This window comes from Panulirus ornatus, chromosome 65 (genome assembly GCF_036320965.1).
Source record: "Panulirus ornatus isolate Po-2019 chromosome 65, ASM3632096v1, whole genome shotgun sequence".
NCBI classification, from domain to species: domain Eukaryota; kingdom Metazoa; phylum Arthropoda; class Malacostraca; order Decapoda; family Palinuridae; genus Panulirus; species Panulirus ornatus.
The window spans coordinates 9,055,583-9,071,787 of record NC_092288.1 but is presented as its reverse complement, the minus strand read 5'-3'; the positions used below and the strand labels follow the sequence as shown (position 1 = coordinate 9,071,787).

General features: G+C 41.3%; 1 protein-coding gene across 3 annotated transcripts in view; it reads right to left on the bottom strand.

Annotated features, from left to right (window-relative positions):
• Window positions 1-2,581: 2,581 nt before the first annotated feature.
• LOC139746517 (uncharacterized) overlaps window positions 2,582-16,205 on the bottom strand; it is an 867,914-nt gene continuing 854,290 nt past the window's right edge. For all 3 annotated transcript variants that reach the window (XM_071657834.1, XM_071657832.1, XM_071657833.1), the window contains one exon: window positions 2,582-15,637. In XM_071657834.1, coding sequence (XP_071513935.1) covers window positions 15,374-15,637 — 264 coding nt within the window. In that variant the 3' untranslated portion in view covers window positions 2,582-15,373. The remainder of the gene's footprint in view (window positions 15,638-16,205) is intronic.

Here is a 16,205-nt window from a genome sequence, read left to right as displayed (position 1 = left end):
TATGATCTCATTGCATAACGACACCTTCCTCAAATTCCCTTCGGGAAAACGGGGTCTATTTAAAGTCAGAATCACCGATTCGAGAGTTAATGAAAATAAAAAGGTTTCTAGATGCTGCAAATCGTCAGTTCATAATGGTACATGGTTCCTACTGGCCAGCTGTGATCACTGCGATGGGTCAAGACCTACGTGCATTGTGATCAGGAGAGAGTGAGATGCACCAGGTTACCACTGATGGTACTAGGGTCTTGTGTGGCTAGGGTGAGGGAGGAGGTGGAGACTGGCCAACATCCAGCCAGCTACTGGAAACACTTCCTGAAGTACAGACTAATGGAACCCGAGGCCTCAGAGGTTTAATCAAACCAGGCAAGGGAAAGCTAGGGTTAATATTCTATACAGAGTAAACTAGTTCTTTCTACTTACCCAGGTTTATTTCACTCTAGATAGGATGAGGATTACAAAGATACACATTCCGGATTGACGGGAAGCAGCCAAACTAGCGAAGTTTACCGAGGCAGCTGTCAATAGCGCCACCAACCTCGATACAGAGGACAGACACTCCGCCAACTGGAAGTGAACCTCCCTCGATCACACGTGTATGACCGAGTAGTTCCCGGATATTTCATTTTCGTTTTTAACGGATGATTAAACGTCTAATTACAATAGATGATTCCGGGTATAAGGTTTCCGCTATGCTCTTATAGAGTTCTTGTCGAGGAGGAAGGCAGCCTGTGTGGTGTATGGCCATCTTTCGACGCGTAATGATGTGTACCATTGTTGGAGGAAAGCCATAACTATCTTGTGCTACGGAGGATGGGAAGTATTACTCTGAACTTATCCTCTTAAACCGACCCCTCAACCGCTTCACGCCAGTCACCCTTCCGGGAGGTGCAAAGATAACTTGCATGTTGATCGTTCCTCTTGGTGGCGGAGGTCCAGACAACACCATGTCGGGATGTGAGAGCATATAGGAAGCTCTCTCTAGCCATTCACAGGTGTCAGATGGTCACGTCGGAAGGGGAGGGGGTGTAACTGTAGGACGTACGATGTTGAAGATGTACATAGGAGAGGAAAAAACTTGACGCACTACGTGGTGCGAAAAAATGTACACCTTGGTGTGTCTTCTTAGAGTCTCTGTTGTTCATCTGAATTCATCTACCAACGTCATACTAAAAGGTAGTCTGAGGACCGAGGTACCGGCCTCAGTACGACACTGCATAGTATTTTGATGATAGTCTATTCCAGGAAACCCTTATGTGCTCAATCTTCCGTCCACCGGGTAATGGAACGTTAATGCACTACACTCGACACTGCCAAGCCTCAAGGGACTCTGTCCAGCACTGACCGAGGTTCCGAGCTTTTCACCTAAATATGAACCCGAATCCGAACACGTGACACAGTGGAATTCCCTCTCATTGAACCACCTTGTCGCGATCATGGAGAATTCATGAGCTTTTCCACGTTACCCAGCCCACAGATGTAGCATAAGGCTACATTGAGAGAATGGACGCGTGTAGTAGATTAGACCATTGTTCCACAGTTCCTAAAGCCACCTCTTTCATGGCAGGAGAGGCAACACTGCATGAAAAAAAATCATAGCATTAGTAACAATAAAGCTAAGAACAGTGATACCAATAATAATACCTGCAATAGGAGAGCTGAATCCCTTCGATTCACATTAGAGAATCGAAAGATAATCTTTTCGCGGTGCCCAAACCCCTTCTAACATCTAAACAGGATCGTGGATGCCTTAGGGAGCGATGCTGCCTTAAAGTGCTGGTGGGTTCTGACGGGGGATCAATGCTTACGATCTCGCCTCGGGGTCGTAACGTATACCAAAGCCACGTAAATGGAAAAGCGGGAGCTTAAATAGTGCCCCCAGGAGACCGTGATCTTACTGTAAGCAATGTATTCTAAAAGATCAAAAGGTTACATTCTAACTTCTTTATATATATATATATATATATATATATATATATATATATATATATATATATATATATATATATATATATATATATATATATATATTGTCGTGTGTGCGTTTAAACTTATTCAGAAAGGGTGCTCCACACTTATGGTGGATGAGCTTTTGAGGCACTGAGTGGTTTCAGGCCTGAATGTTTATAGCCACTGCCTCCCCTCGTGTCTATCTATGCCTCGTTGATTCACCTTCTGCTCTCTGAACAGGGAGTTAAGGAAATTGATGTTTATCCCACAGGATAACTTGAGCAACGCCAAGAGGATTATGTTACATCAATGTAAGGCATAAGTGAAGGGAAGTATGTATCTAAGGCGGTTTGGTCGTGAACAGAGAATGGAAGACAAGAGATATGCTAAGAAGCATTTGAGCTGGACTTCAATTGGAGGACTGTCCAGCCAAGACTTCATGGAATGAGGTGGATTGAGGAGTGAGGGAAAGCGTAGTGAAGGGAGAGCGTAGCCAGGAATGAGGTTGGTGTAGGACTGACTTTTGAGTCCGGCGACTCCCACAGGTGAGACACATCAGAATATTCTCATCCTCACGGTACAGGTGACCGTAAGAGCAACAGTTCGTCTTGGGTTGGATAATGAAAGACTGTTATTATGACAATAATAATGCTTTAATATCTCTGAGAGAACCAAAGTACAACATCAAATGATGGGCGTGGTGATCATCATCATCATCATCCACGGTCGCGTCAACAGGTTTATTACGGGGGTCATGTCAGGTCATGACAGTCATGTCGACGAGTCGCCTCAAAGGGAAGTCTCGTCGGGTTAGGTCACGTCAGCGGCAGCAATGTTTGTCGTTCCCAGGTCACGTCAGCGGCATCAATGTCTGTCGTTCCCAGGTCACGTCAGCAGCGGCAATGTCTCGTTCCCAGGTCACGTCAGTAGCGGCAATGTCTCGTTCCCAGGTCACGTCAGTAGCGGCAATGGCTCGTTCCCAGGTCACGTCAGCAGCAATGTCTTGTACCCAGGTCATGTCGGCAGCAGTGGGTGTCTCGTCCCCCAGGTCATGCCAGCAGCAATGTCTCATCCACAAGGTCGTGATGGCACGTCCCATTTCCCATCCTGGTCCACAGGTCAGGTCAAGAGAAGATAAAACCACGTCCATTGGCGTTCACCTCACCACGTCTTGCCAAACATGGGCACCCAAAGGAAAAATTGGAAAAAGAAAACGGGCATTAACAACGGACTGGACATTCACCAGTTGTGAGGATGACCAAAGGAAATCTCCACTCACATTAACCAACTCTTTATCAGTGAACAGTATGAGCCGCAATGGCTAAAAAGGGATGTACAGATCCTGAATATCTTTCTTCGGCTTTCACCCCGGGTTCTTACAGTCTAAATATATCTGTGTTGTAGAAGGCCTTAACCAAAAAAATAAAAAAAGAGGTCATTTTGCCAATATTGTAGAGGTAGACGCTCCTGCAAATGACTCCAGACCAATTTATCTACTAGGATAATAATATTTGGACGTATCTGTGGAGGAAAAAGAGGCCTTAGACTTTCGAAGTAGATACAACAAACGAACATGTATATATATGCCAAAGACACATATCTCTCATGCGTGTCCGTCCTCACACATACATTCTATTCACGTACACCTGTGAACATATGCCACTTGAAATGTATGGTGCAATTATACATATTCCATATACATATATCTGATACCTGGCAGTCATTATACATATGATCCACTGACAGACATTCACGTTATACAAATTCCCTTTATTGAGCAGACCAGTGATGCAAGTGCAGAACCACATGTAATATATATATATATATATATATATATATATATATATATATATATATATATATATATATATATATATATATATATATATATATCAAACATACTTGCACACACATACATATATGCGTATACATACGTATATATTCACTTACATATATGATTATGAATAATTACTTTTTTGAAATGATATAACCCTAGGAACTCCTGCAGTCTCAAGGCTACCCTACAATCAGTAGCAGGATAACGGTGGACTCCTTTAGAGTGAAAAGTTCCTCGATGAGGCTGTAAACCTCTTCGTCCATAGATAATGATACAACCTCGGCCTAGGTGAATTTTTACTCGCAATTCAACATGCAGGATGAGTTCTTTAGCACCATATGTATGTATGTATGCATATATATATATATATATATACATATATCTGCATGAGATGGGGGGCCCACGAGTGTAAAGCTCCCGCAATGACATACATTCATGCACATACACATACATGCATATATACATACATTCTCGCACGCATTCATACAACCGTACACATCCTGACGCATATACGCACACTACACACGCAGATAACATTCGCTTCCCTGAATATCTCGAGTTGCGTCAGGAAAACCACTGGGATGTGTTGTATGTGTGGGGGGGATGACGGGCGGTGGGGCTGTTAAACGCACTCCTCATCCTATTGTTCTTAACCTACTATAGGGCTGCCAAAAACCCCCCCACAAAATCACCATAACCCAGCGTACGATATATTAAAAATATAAACTCTAAAATAAGAACCCGAAGGATGCTATATATATATATATATATATATATATATAAATGAGAGATTAGAGCACTTGTTAATCGTATCATCCTTTCATGGGTCTCTGTACTGACGTGTTACCGCCACGGCTCGACATGTGGGGCAGAGTGGATCCAGCGGGGACGTAATGAGGTCTCGCGAGATACGCTGCCATAAGGAGAGTATGACGTGTGGTATACCCTCAGAGGAGCATACCTTATATTGTGGTGTGAATGAGAGACAGGAAGGGAGGAAGGGTGGATAGGCGATCGGACATGGCGCGTATATCTTTGGGGGCAAGAGCGTCTCATACTGGGTCAAAGGAAGGGATAGAGTGTGTTCTTCATTTGGTCCTAGTCTTAAAAGCCATTTACCTCGCAGGTAATTACATATACGATACCTTCTTATCTGGATTCTATTTTAGAAAAAAATAAATTATTTTGATTCGAAGGAACTTGCTATTGTCAATAACTCTCTCTATATACAAACAATATTTGAAAATATATGATTTATATAATGTATAAACTCTGGTGTATATAAGTACTGTGTATGACACTTCACTGGAAGTCAGATACATATATATACGGTTTTAGGAATGTAGAATCTATCTATGATTTGATCATTCAAGATGATCTGAAGATTCGAAATTGATTTGGAAGCTTCGTTTTCCTTGAGCTTGAGAATATGGACATCCAGTATTTCAGATTTGGTAAAACAGATGATTAGTTACAAAACAACAGGTAGTAGACCTCAGAGCCTTGTTCGTAACAAGTAACAAGCATTATTAAATTTGTGAAAAATCAGGTATAGGAGAAATATCTTCCAAAAAGGTTCATTATATTTTCGAAGCACTCGAGATATTGCCAAAAGGTTCATTATGTTTTCCAAGCACTCGAGATACTGCTAAAAGGCGACTAGCGAGGAATGAGGTTTAGCAAATGATGGTAGTCAGGAAACGGGTCCGCTGGATCTGTTGTGATCTGAATTTTTGCAGCTCCTACCTCTAGTGTGAGCCTCAGACACAAGAGCATCATCAGAAGTGTTATCAGCGTACGACACACCATCTCGTGAGGCGAGACTTTGATAAGAAATACACTCACACGTTTGGTTTGCAACATGTGTGTCTACTACGTCCACACGGGGTTAGCATATCAGATAATACTAATGATAATCAACATTCAACTAATAATTTCATCAGGGGAAAATGTATGAGATATGATAATGAGTAATGAATGAAAAATGACTGAGAATATTCTCTTCTTAATCGCTACTGGTAGGCCATTACACTACTGTTACTGGGGGTACTATACATATACATAGGTATGAGACTCTCCAAAGATATAGACACCTTGTCTTTTCGCCAGGTCCTCCACAGCAGTGAAAATCCACGAACGCCAAAGTCGTTCTGATCATAACGGGGAACCCACACCGTCCACTCCGCTCCACACATCTCTTACAAATAATAATAAAAAAAATATATATACATATATATTGTTTCAGAATACAGATCCCCTCACGCCCTGTAGTACAGGTACAGAGTCTTTGCTTTTATGTAACCATTCTCCTTTATTTCCAGTACAGACATACATCATATGTAAATTCATGTACACACAACTTGCGTTTGACAACGTTACATAGACTCATTTATGTGTATCATCACGCAGAGCGTCTCCCATGCAGTGAGTATGGCCGATATACACATAGTCTAACACTGTAGACAAGGGTTTGGTCACCACTCCATATGGTGTCCTTTAAGTCCATAAATCCATTAAAATTTAACTTTATATTCAAGATTACAAAATTCATTGCTTTTCTTGATCAATTATTATGATTCATGACCATATATATATATATATATATATATATATATATATATATATATATATATATATATATATATATATATATATATATGTGTATATATATATATATATATATATATATATATATATATATATATATATATATATATATATATATATATATATATATAACATCAATACAGTAAAATTCTGCTCCTGTATAACATATAAACTCTTTATAAACAGCAAACTGTATATCTTGCCTTGGATACAAATTTAGAAACATCTGTACATGCGAACACATCGCTACAGTCTATATCTCTTATGCACAAGATATATCAAAAAAAAAAAAAAGAGAAGAAAAAAGAAAGAATAAAATCCTTAATAATATAGCATTCACAGTCTATCAGTAGTTTCACCAGAGTTCAATTACTTTACAGGAACCAAATCAGTGTCTGGCAAAAGACATCATGAACAGAAAACTCATATCAACACTTGTGGTGGGGTTTAAAGTCCCTTTTTTTTTTTTTTTAATTCTAATCTCCCCCACAGAACAGATCTACAGATACTAATGACTGAATACCCATCCTGTAGACAAGTCAAACAAAACTATTACAAACGCTAATTATACATTATACATATATATATATATATATATATATATATATATATATATATATATATATATATATATATATATATATATATATATATATATATATATATATATATATATATATATATATATATATATATATATATATATATATATAAGATTTTGCTACAAGTAACCTGAAGGATTGAATGATCAAAAAGAATTTACATTAGAATTTACAGTAGAAATTCCTTTACTAACCTCACCACACTAGAGGCTATCGGACAGCTAGAACCCACACATTTCAACACTCACGTAATGTATATATGTATATATATACATGTAAATTCATATATATACATACGTTATACTTATAATGCCACGTTCAAACAACGACGATTATAAAGTCTATTCATCAAAGAATAATGCTTGTCATCGTAAAGTATAATTATCAAACACTGAAGGCGTCATGTAGTTAACAGTTTCTTAAAAGTCAGGCTCTGAGAAGATCACTAAAGCATTATATCTCCATTGGATATGAAGTGTTGGTGTTAGAGGTGGGTAGTGCGTCCTCTGTTGCACCACACACTCTTGTGGTCACTTGTTTCTTTGTGTTGTGTGGAGAAAGTTGTGTTACTGTTGTCCCGTTTCTTAACCGTTTATATATATATATATATATATATATATATATATATATATATATATATATATATATATATATATATATACATACATATATATATATATATATATATATATATATATATATATATATATATATATATATATATATATATATATATATATATATATATATATATATTTTCGAGATCTCGCTAGGTACCCATATTTTTTTCTTTAGCCAACTATAATGAGAAAGACGAACGGTTGTGAGCCGCCTGCCCTGTCCAGGACTCGAACATGGGCATGTGAGACTCTGGAGAAGCGATGCTGACCACTGCACCACGGAGTCTCGTACAAATTGTGTGTGTGTGTGTCTGTATGTGTTAAACAGTTACTATACAAGAGGAACCACCCAATAGGAAAAGATGAAAAGGGTTGGGTTCCCCCGTCATGTAAGGGGAGGAGGGGAGGAGGAGGAGGAGGAGGAGCCATCACTAAAACATGAGTGGTGGGCTGCCTCCGTAGTGGGAGGAGCCATCATCCACCAAGAGTAGCCACCAGCTAATCAGAGAAGACGGTGGGAGGAGTCACCACCCGGTGGGCGGAGCCATCTAAACGAGCCATGTGAGCGCAAGACACATGAAATACGTTTTGAGTGTTTTTCATCACCAAGTACAATGATTGTGCTTCTTAACTTTGTTTGCTTGCTGTCGGTTCGGTCTCTGAGGGGGTAGCTTTAGAAAAAAAAAAATGAAAAAAAAACCGAAAGATTAAAATTCCCTTAAAAGTTAAAAACCTTATTGGACACACAAGTGCGACATTTATCAAAAAGTAACTGTTGGATGCCCGCACCAGCAGTCGTTCTCTTTTTTTTTTAAACACTGTGTATTGTACATTATAAACAAACATATACATGTATACCGACGATTATCTAACTACTTAAAAGAGAGGAGAGGAGGACAATTCCATAACAGCTGACTCGCCAAACACGTGAAAATTGTCTCAATACTGGTTAGTTTTGGTGTCTGGAGTCCAACGCCCCTCACACATGTACATGAATCACACGCTCGTGATTATCATCATTAATCAATATTATTTCTACACTTGTTTTGATCTTTCCATATAAATCCTCTGAAGGGAGAAGTCCCTCTTTATATATATATATATATATATTTTTTTTTTTCTTTTAGAAGTGATTCAATGACATTATTTTTCAAAAAATAATAATGGTTTGGTATCCCCTGACTTTGGGCATTTTTTTTTTTAAATATCCTTTAAAAAAAGGGACCCTTAACACAGGTTGAAGCATCTTTATACATGATTTTTTTTTTCTAATGAACCTCTCCCTCCAGCCTGTAGGAGGGTCCTGACCTGGTGCAGGACACACCATGTCTCTCTCTCTTCCTGAAGCCTGTAGGAGGGTCCTGCCTGACCCGGTCCAGGACACACCGTGCCTCCCTCTCTCTCTCTCTTTCTCTCTACCTCTCCCTCCCTCCCTCCCTCCTGTCGTAGGAGGAGGTGGGTCCTGACCTGGTGCAGGACACACCCCGCGCGCGCGCGCCTGCCCTCGCGAGACCGAGCCATCACAGCAGGTGGTGCATACGACTACAACATTACATGCTGACACATCGATAGGAAATACTCAGGTCTATTTGGTAACATTATCACATCCATGTTTTTTTTTTTTATCATCAATCGCCCGTTATGTACAAACTATTATATATGTAGCTAGGCTGATCATCATGTGTAAACAATCGTCCTAACTAATCACCAAATTTACCAAGAATGTAAAGGTGTGTGTGTTTGTGTGTGTGTGTGTTTTCGTATGTTTGCATGTTAGGGGAGAGGGACTTGGGGGAGGAGTGGGTGTGTATGGGAGGGGGGTTTGTTGAGGGAGGACATAGACTTGAGTGTCAGCTTTAAACACGGAACATTGAGTGGATCACTTTCCCTGGCGTACACATATTTTAAGTATAAGTGACTGCGTTAAGCAAGTGGTTACTTCAAAATATATTGCAGACATCTGTTTTTTGGTGGGTGGGTGTGGCCGGGTTGAGAACGCTGGCGTCATCATTACATTAATCGTCCGTGTGCACGTTTTCTATCATTCATTTTTTTTCACGATGACTATTTCACATCTACTCACACTAGAATACTGACATTATCAAAAGGTTTAAGTAACCCCCTCATTGGCACAGATTATTTCAAGATACAAACACGGCATCATCATCAAACGCCAGAAAAGTGTTTATGATTCTTTTTTTCATCTTCTTACCCCCAAAATACAAGTCCGGATCATTTATAGTCCTGTGATCTGTTCCCGACCACTACCCAGCAACACGAGGATACGAAGTCTGTTTTTTTTTTTAGCACCATCAATAAGCTAAACGACATTCAATAAATTTACCAGCAGTGCCCCCTCCAATGAGATATTTTGACTCCTAGAAAACGGATGAGGGGGAGCCCTCGTCGCCTCTCAGTGGAGTAACACGGTTTATATATATATATATATATATATATATATATATATATATATATATATATATATATATATATATATATATATATATCTTATTTTTACAGTAATACACAATTGGGTTTGAGAGGGAGTGGGGGGACATTTGGCCATTTTCCTTGCTTAAAATATATATATATATATATATATATATATATATATATATATATATATATATATATATATATATATATATATATCTAAGATAATCTTCCGGATCCTCTTTTGCATCTTTAAAATCAGTGGTCTGTCGAGGTAACCTGGTGACCTCAAAATACGGGAACCGGAGTAATGAAAACTGGAATCATGACCTTAAGACGGTACGGGCCCGTTGGTTGGACTACCCGCGAGCACCAATCTAAACCGTCACTTGTCAGGCTATAGAAGACGAGGATTGGTAGCTCACTCTCAGCCTCCACTACTTGTTTGACGCTATTCGCCACATATGGAGGTGTTCATCACATATGTGAAGTAGCCACTTGAACACCATATGGTCTAACCTTTTTCTTCTTTAAGATAAGTCTATTGTTGTCAGGCAAAGAGGATATCTTTTGCTTTTTACCCAAATGAATCCACTCAGCAACTGTATAATGGCTGTCCTGCCCTCTAAGTACGAGTTGAATTTCACTTCATTCACTTTTTTTTTACATTTCCTTTTCGATCTTACGACTTTATGAAAGCCATCCTCTGCAATGAAGATTACATATTGAGACCAATTGACAATTTCATTGTACCATTCAGCCACCTAACTGCACTGTAACTATGAGGCAATTTGGGATTCCTTTTTTTTTTTTTGAACTGTTGTTATTTTGTTCATTCGTAGTGTCCGAATGACTTTGCATGACAGGGTGGAGCGTGCATTTACTCTTGTTCCGGGTCATTTAGCAATGCAGATGATCAATTTGGCAATTAGCACACCCGCATCCGTCATTGACTGGGAGTGAACGAAGACAATTAACTTTTACATTCTCCATAACTTCACAGAAATGTGAATTTCTTCAATGTATGAACCTTCGTGGCCATTAGAATGGACTCCCTCACACCCATTTTGATCATCGTATTGTCTACAATAATGCTGGGACCAACAGCCTCTTGGCCAAGAAGGCTTATAGCGAGTCATAATGTTCTAACATCGATGCTTTTTCTAATTCCCACCAACTCATCTCCGTCTTGTATGTAGCCGCCTTTCTACACTTATGGAGACACCGTACTGACATCCACCACTGAACGCGAGTGAGCACTGAGATACTGGGCCCTTGAGGCATCACACGCATCCTTGATGAGGAGGTGTGCACGAACACTGATGACCTGGGGGAGGGAGAGAGGTTGATGACACTGCTGGACGCTGATGATAGTGCTTGGGTGAGGTTGATGACACTGCTGGATGTCTTTGATGATATTGCTTGAGGGAGGTTGATGACACTGCAGGGAGAGGTTGATGATAGTGCAGGGAGAGGTTGATGATAGTGCAGGGGTGTTTTTGATGACGTGCGGTGAGAGAGGTTGATATGACGGTGCAGTGAAAGGTTGACGACAGTGGTTGATAACACGGCGCAGGGAGAGGTTGATGTGGTGCATTAGGACATTGATGACTGTACAGGGGAACAGGGTGATCACAGTGCTGGGAGAGGTTGATGACGATGTAGGGAGGCGTTAATGACAGCACAGGGGTAGAGAGAGAGAGAAAGAGAGGTTGATGACAGCGTTGGAAGCAGCTCATGACAACGCAAGGAAGAGGTTTTCATAAAGCAAAAACGCGGTCCTGACGATATTTCCATGGGGACAAGACTTCAGCAAAACATGAAGAGGATGGCTTGACGGTGTTGAACTGAGAAAGAAATTATGATGAAGTGAAAAGATTTCTTTGGTAATGGAATAAGAAAGAAAACGAGAGAGGAATGAAATCAAGATTTGGTACTTCCATGTAGACAAGACCTCGAAACCGATGAGGGAGGGTTTGGGGGACGACCACCTCCTTCCTCCTGCCTGCCCTGACCCCACTCTCTTGAAAGGTTCATCAGGATCCTGCGACCCGGCTAGAAGCGCCTCCACAACAGAACTCAGCACCATGAAATTACGGGTGAAAACTTCCCAATGACTCTAGAGGAGGCAGAGGCGCCGGGGGACAGCCCCAAGACGGGAGAACATTTGAGAACCCCGAGTCACCAGCAGAAGCTGGAGATATATAGGAAGGAAAAAAAAGGAAGTTAGATCGATTGTTCTGTCTTGGGAAGGGTGGGTGGTTGACGGATGGGTGTTCAGAGGGAGGATGATATACGTCAGGGAATACGAAGGATGCCCGCCATACTAGTCTCAATGAAGATAGATGGTAGTTGAATCATATTCCAAAGGAATGGTCAGGAAACAGACCGAGAGACCAACTTTGATGTGATGACCGCCCGTCCGAGAGAAAGGTTGAGAACGAACGGCGGTCTACGTTCAGGAGATGGTATGATAAAGCATGCCAGAGAGAGAGAGAGAGAGAGAGAGAGAGAGAGAGAGAGAGAGAGAGAGAGAGAGAGAGAGAGAGAGAGAGAGAGAGAGAGAGAGAGAGAGAGAGAGAGAGAAATTAAATTTGAACTTCCCAAGACTCGCGGTAAAATCATTTGAAAGAAAATCTTGGGTTATTGTCTGAAAAGCTGCATAAAACTCCGGACACTTTAATAGAAAAAAAAAATCCTCAAAGAGTCGAATACTTAAAGAGGCTAAATTGCCTCAGACGCGTGCAAGATAGAGCCGTCCCACACCCCGCCTCTGAGACTGATCCTTAGTGACCACTTCCTCTCAGTGTTCTACGTGGAGTCGTGAAGACCATGGATGTGACCACCGTCTTGGTAACAAGTGTTGGAGGAGGTGTGGTGTGGGAGGAGCAGAACTTCTCGCTATTTGTGTGTGTGTGTGTGTGGAGGGGTGTGTGTGGAAGGGTGTGTGTGGAGAGGTGTGTGTGTGGAGGATGTGTGTGTGTGTGTGTGTGTGTGTGTGGTAGGAGGAAGGAGGGAGGGACATGGGAACAATCAGCTCTTTCCATTGTCTTCCGGTTGTGACGTGACGCAAAGTTTTTTTTTACTTTCCCCCCCAGTGATACCAGGGAAGGGGAAAAGTTTGCTACTTTGGCCTTCAAAAGGAGACAGTTACCAGAGGTCAGGCGAGAAAGTTGGTGTGTTTAATACTTTTAATAAGTAAAGCGAGTCATGCATATTTAGTATTCGTCCGGCTACGGAGGGAATCAAAGTATATATATATATATATATATATATATATATATATATATATATATATATATATATATATATATATATATATATATATATATTGATTTCAAAATCCCCATGAGTAAATATTCATAATGTCTGAACTATAGTGATTAAAAGAACGGAACTGGCTGTAAATAGAATGAGAAAAATTTCAATAGAAACTTGACCATTAGATAAGGAGATTAAAAGCAGTTGTCAATGGGTGTGAACTGATGGGATGTGATGCTCATGACCATTATCTATCTATACGACGCTGATGCTTGTTTATGTAATGGATCAGGTGATCTTGATGCCCTTTAAGCGATAGATGTGATAACACTGAAGACTGCTCATGGAGTCAGGAATGAGATGATGTCCGACAGTCAAGTGAGGGGACGGGGTGGAGGAAGAAGGAAAGCAGACCACAAAGGACAGGTGATGCCTGAAGAGCGCTAGTTACACACATACCTCATGCTCTTAACGACCGTATGGTATAGAGAGTCTGTGGCTAACCAAGACGCGATAGCATCAGTCGGAGGGCCAACGTCTGTAGTGGGAGGCCAGCGGGAGTGGAGTTTCTATAGCCGGTTCGAGTGACGGGGAAGGATGGCTGGGCATGTGGTCTTCATCCTCTTCAATCAGGTTAGCGGGGTCTGGCGAAGGCCCCGTCGAGGCGGAAGCAAGATTCGCTACACCTACCGGAGGGAAGACCACGCGGCCACATACACACACACACAAAAAAGCCAATTGATACAATTTCTTTGCTTTTGGAGGAGGAGGAGGAGGAGGAGGAGGAGGAGTTGTGGGGGGGAGGAGGGTTGAAGGAAAATGGAATACATAATCCAGCAGGACAACAAGCCATAACGCTGGACTCTTTCCCTTTTCTTATATACATGATTGAAAGTCGACTCTGTCAAGAGACGTAATTATAAAAAGGAAACCAAAAAATATATATATGTATATACATATATATATTTTCGAAGGCATCGCTCAAGACGATCACTCAAACGGAAGGCAGCCATCAGCATATAGCTCCCTCGTCTCATAATGAGACTCATAGTTTTTTAAAAAAAAAAGGGAAGAAAGAGAAGATGAGAGAGAGGGGGGAAAAAATATATATATGTATGTTAATTGAGAGCATTGCAAAAAGTTTTTCTTTTTTTCATTCTTTAAGGGGGGGGGGGTTGGTTGGTTGGTTGGTTGAGGGGAAGGCTCCTGGAAACCTTATAGACACGGGACACAGAGCCTCCGAAATGTTCTTTTCAGTCCACAACAACTCCCGCACTTCTGCATCCATTGTCTTCCGTTTTCTCCTCGTGTACATACACTATCTTCTTGCGATTTATTCTTCTCATTTCTTTAATTTCTTTTTTCTTTTTTTCTTCCGGAGGACCTCTCTCTTTTTGTCTCATGACACGACCCCCCCTAACAAAAGAGACCCACAAGGCCTTCTCGGATCACCCCACGTCACTGTGGTTATGAGTTGTTATCCGCTGTTGTACAAATATCCCGTCTCTCTGTGAGACAAATGAGAGTGTATCTAGTACAGTAAAATCTCTCTCTCTCTTTTTTTTTTTCTACCTTCGACTGAATTATGTTTTGGCACTCAATCCTACGCTTAGGGGATTGTCAGCTTCATCAAACCACTCCGGGATCAAAAAGCACTTGTGGATCTGGTAAAGTGATGTAAAAATAGAGCGTTTGGGTAAATGAACGAGAATATCATTATACACGTCACATCTTATTACAGACTATAGTATGTCCTCTAAAAGAACTTATCAAAAATACTATGCTTATTTTTTTCTTTTTTTTTTCTCCTTAAAAGACTGCCTGACACTACAAGACACGACTGACTGCTTTCATCAGGGATTACGTCCAACAACCAGTCTCGCTCTGTCTCTCGATCTCTCTCTCTGTCTCTCTCATCTTTGTGCGTCTCAAAGTTCCTCGTCGGGTATCCTGCCGGGAGCGTGTATCTCTCTCTTCCACCGGGCAAGACTCTCACACACACACACAACCGCTCCAGCGAAGACCTCCGTCGTGCATCTGGTGCCTCTTCACTGGCGGCGGCGTCAGGTGGGTCTGGCCGCGGCCACGGCGACCAGCTGGGTGATGATCATCAGGTGGGCGAAGAGGACGGCCAGGAGAGTCACGGGGTCGGCCAGACGGTGGGCCGGGGCCGGGGCGGCGGACAGGGACGTCTGGGCCTCTGGGATGTTGACTTCCACGTCGGCCAGGATGAACATGGAGAGGATGGCGTCGGTCAGGATGTCGCCGTGGCGCGGGCGGCTGTTGATCTTGTCCACCAGCTTCTGCAGGGGGCCGGCGCACTCCTCCTGACGAAGGGGAAAGGAAAACACACACATTCAGGTTATGGCACGTGATCGTAGGGCTAGGGGGGGGGGGGGGGTTGTTGGAAGATGCAAGAATGATAATACAAATACCATCTTTGGAATCAAGTGCATATCACTTACTCCAGATCTGAAACACTCAGGGGTTTTATGATACACTGATCTCATCATCATCGTGTGATACAAGGACCTGCACTTGGCTTAAACTCATGTAAAAAAAAATATCAGACTTGAATATTGACATATTCTATATATCTAAAGTTACTCTAGCAGGTATTTGGCTCCAGGGAAAGACTACAGTGTACAGTGAATTCTGAAGACAGTGAAAAACGGTGACCTTACTGGAGTAATTGCAGAGAAGACACAGATGGTTTTTACCAACTTTTGTCTCTAGGATGAATCTTTGAATTTTCTGCCATTACGAGACTAAATGTTATTTCTTTTTTCTGTTTGAATGGAACTGACTTTGAATATAAAGAATTAAATTGCTGATGATGAACCAACACTAGACCACAGCACCAGTAATATGTCCACAAAGTTGACGTGTGTGATA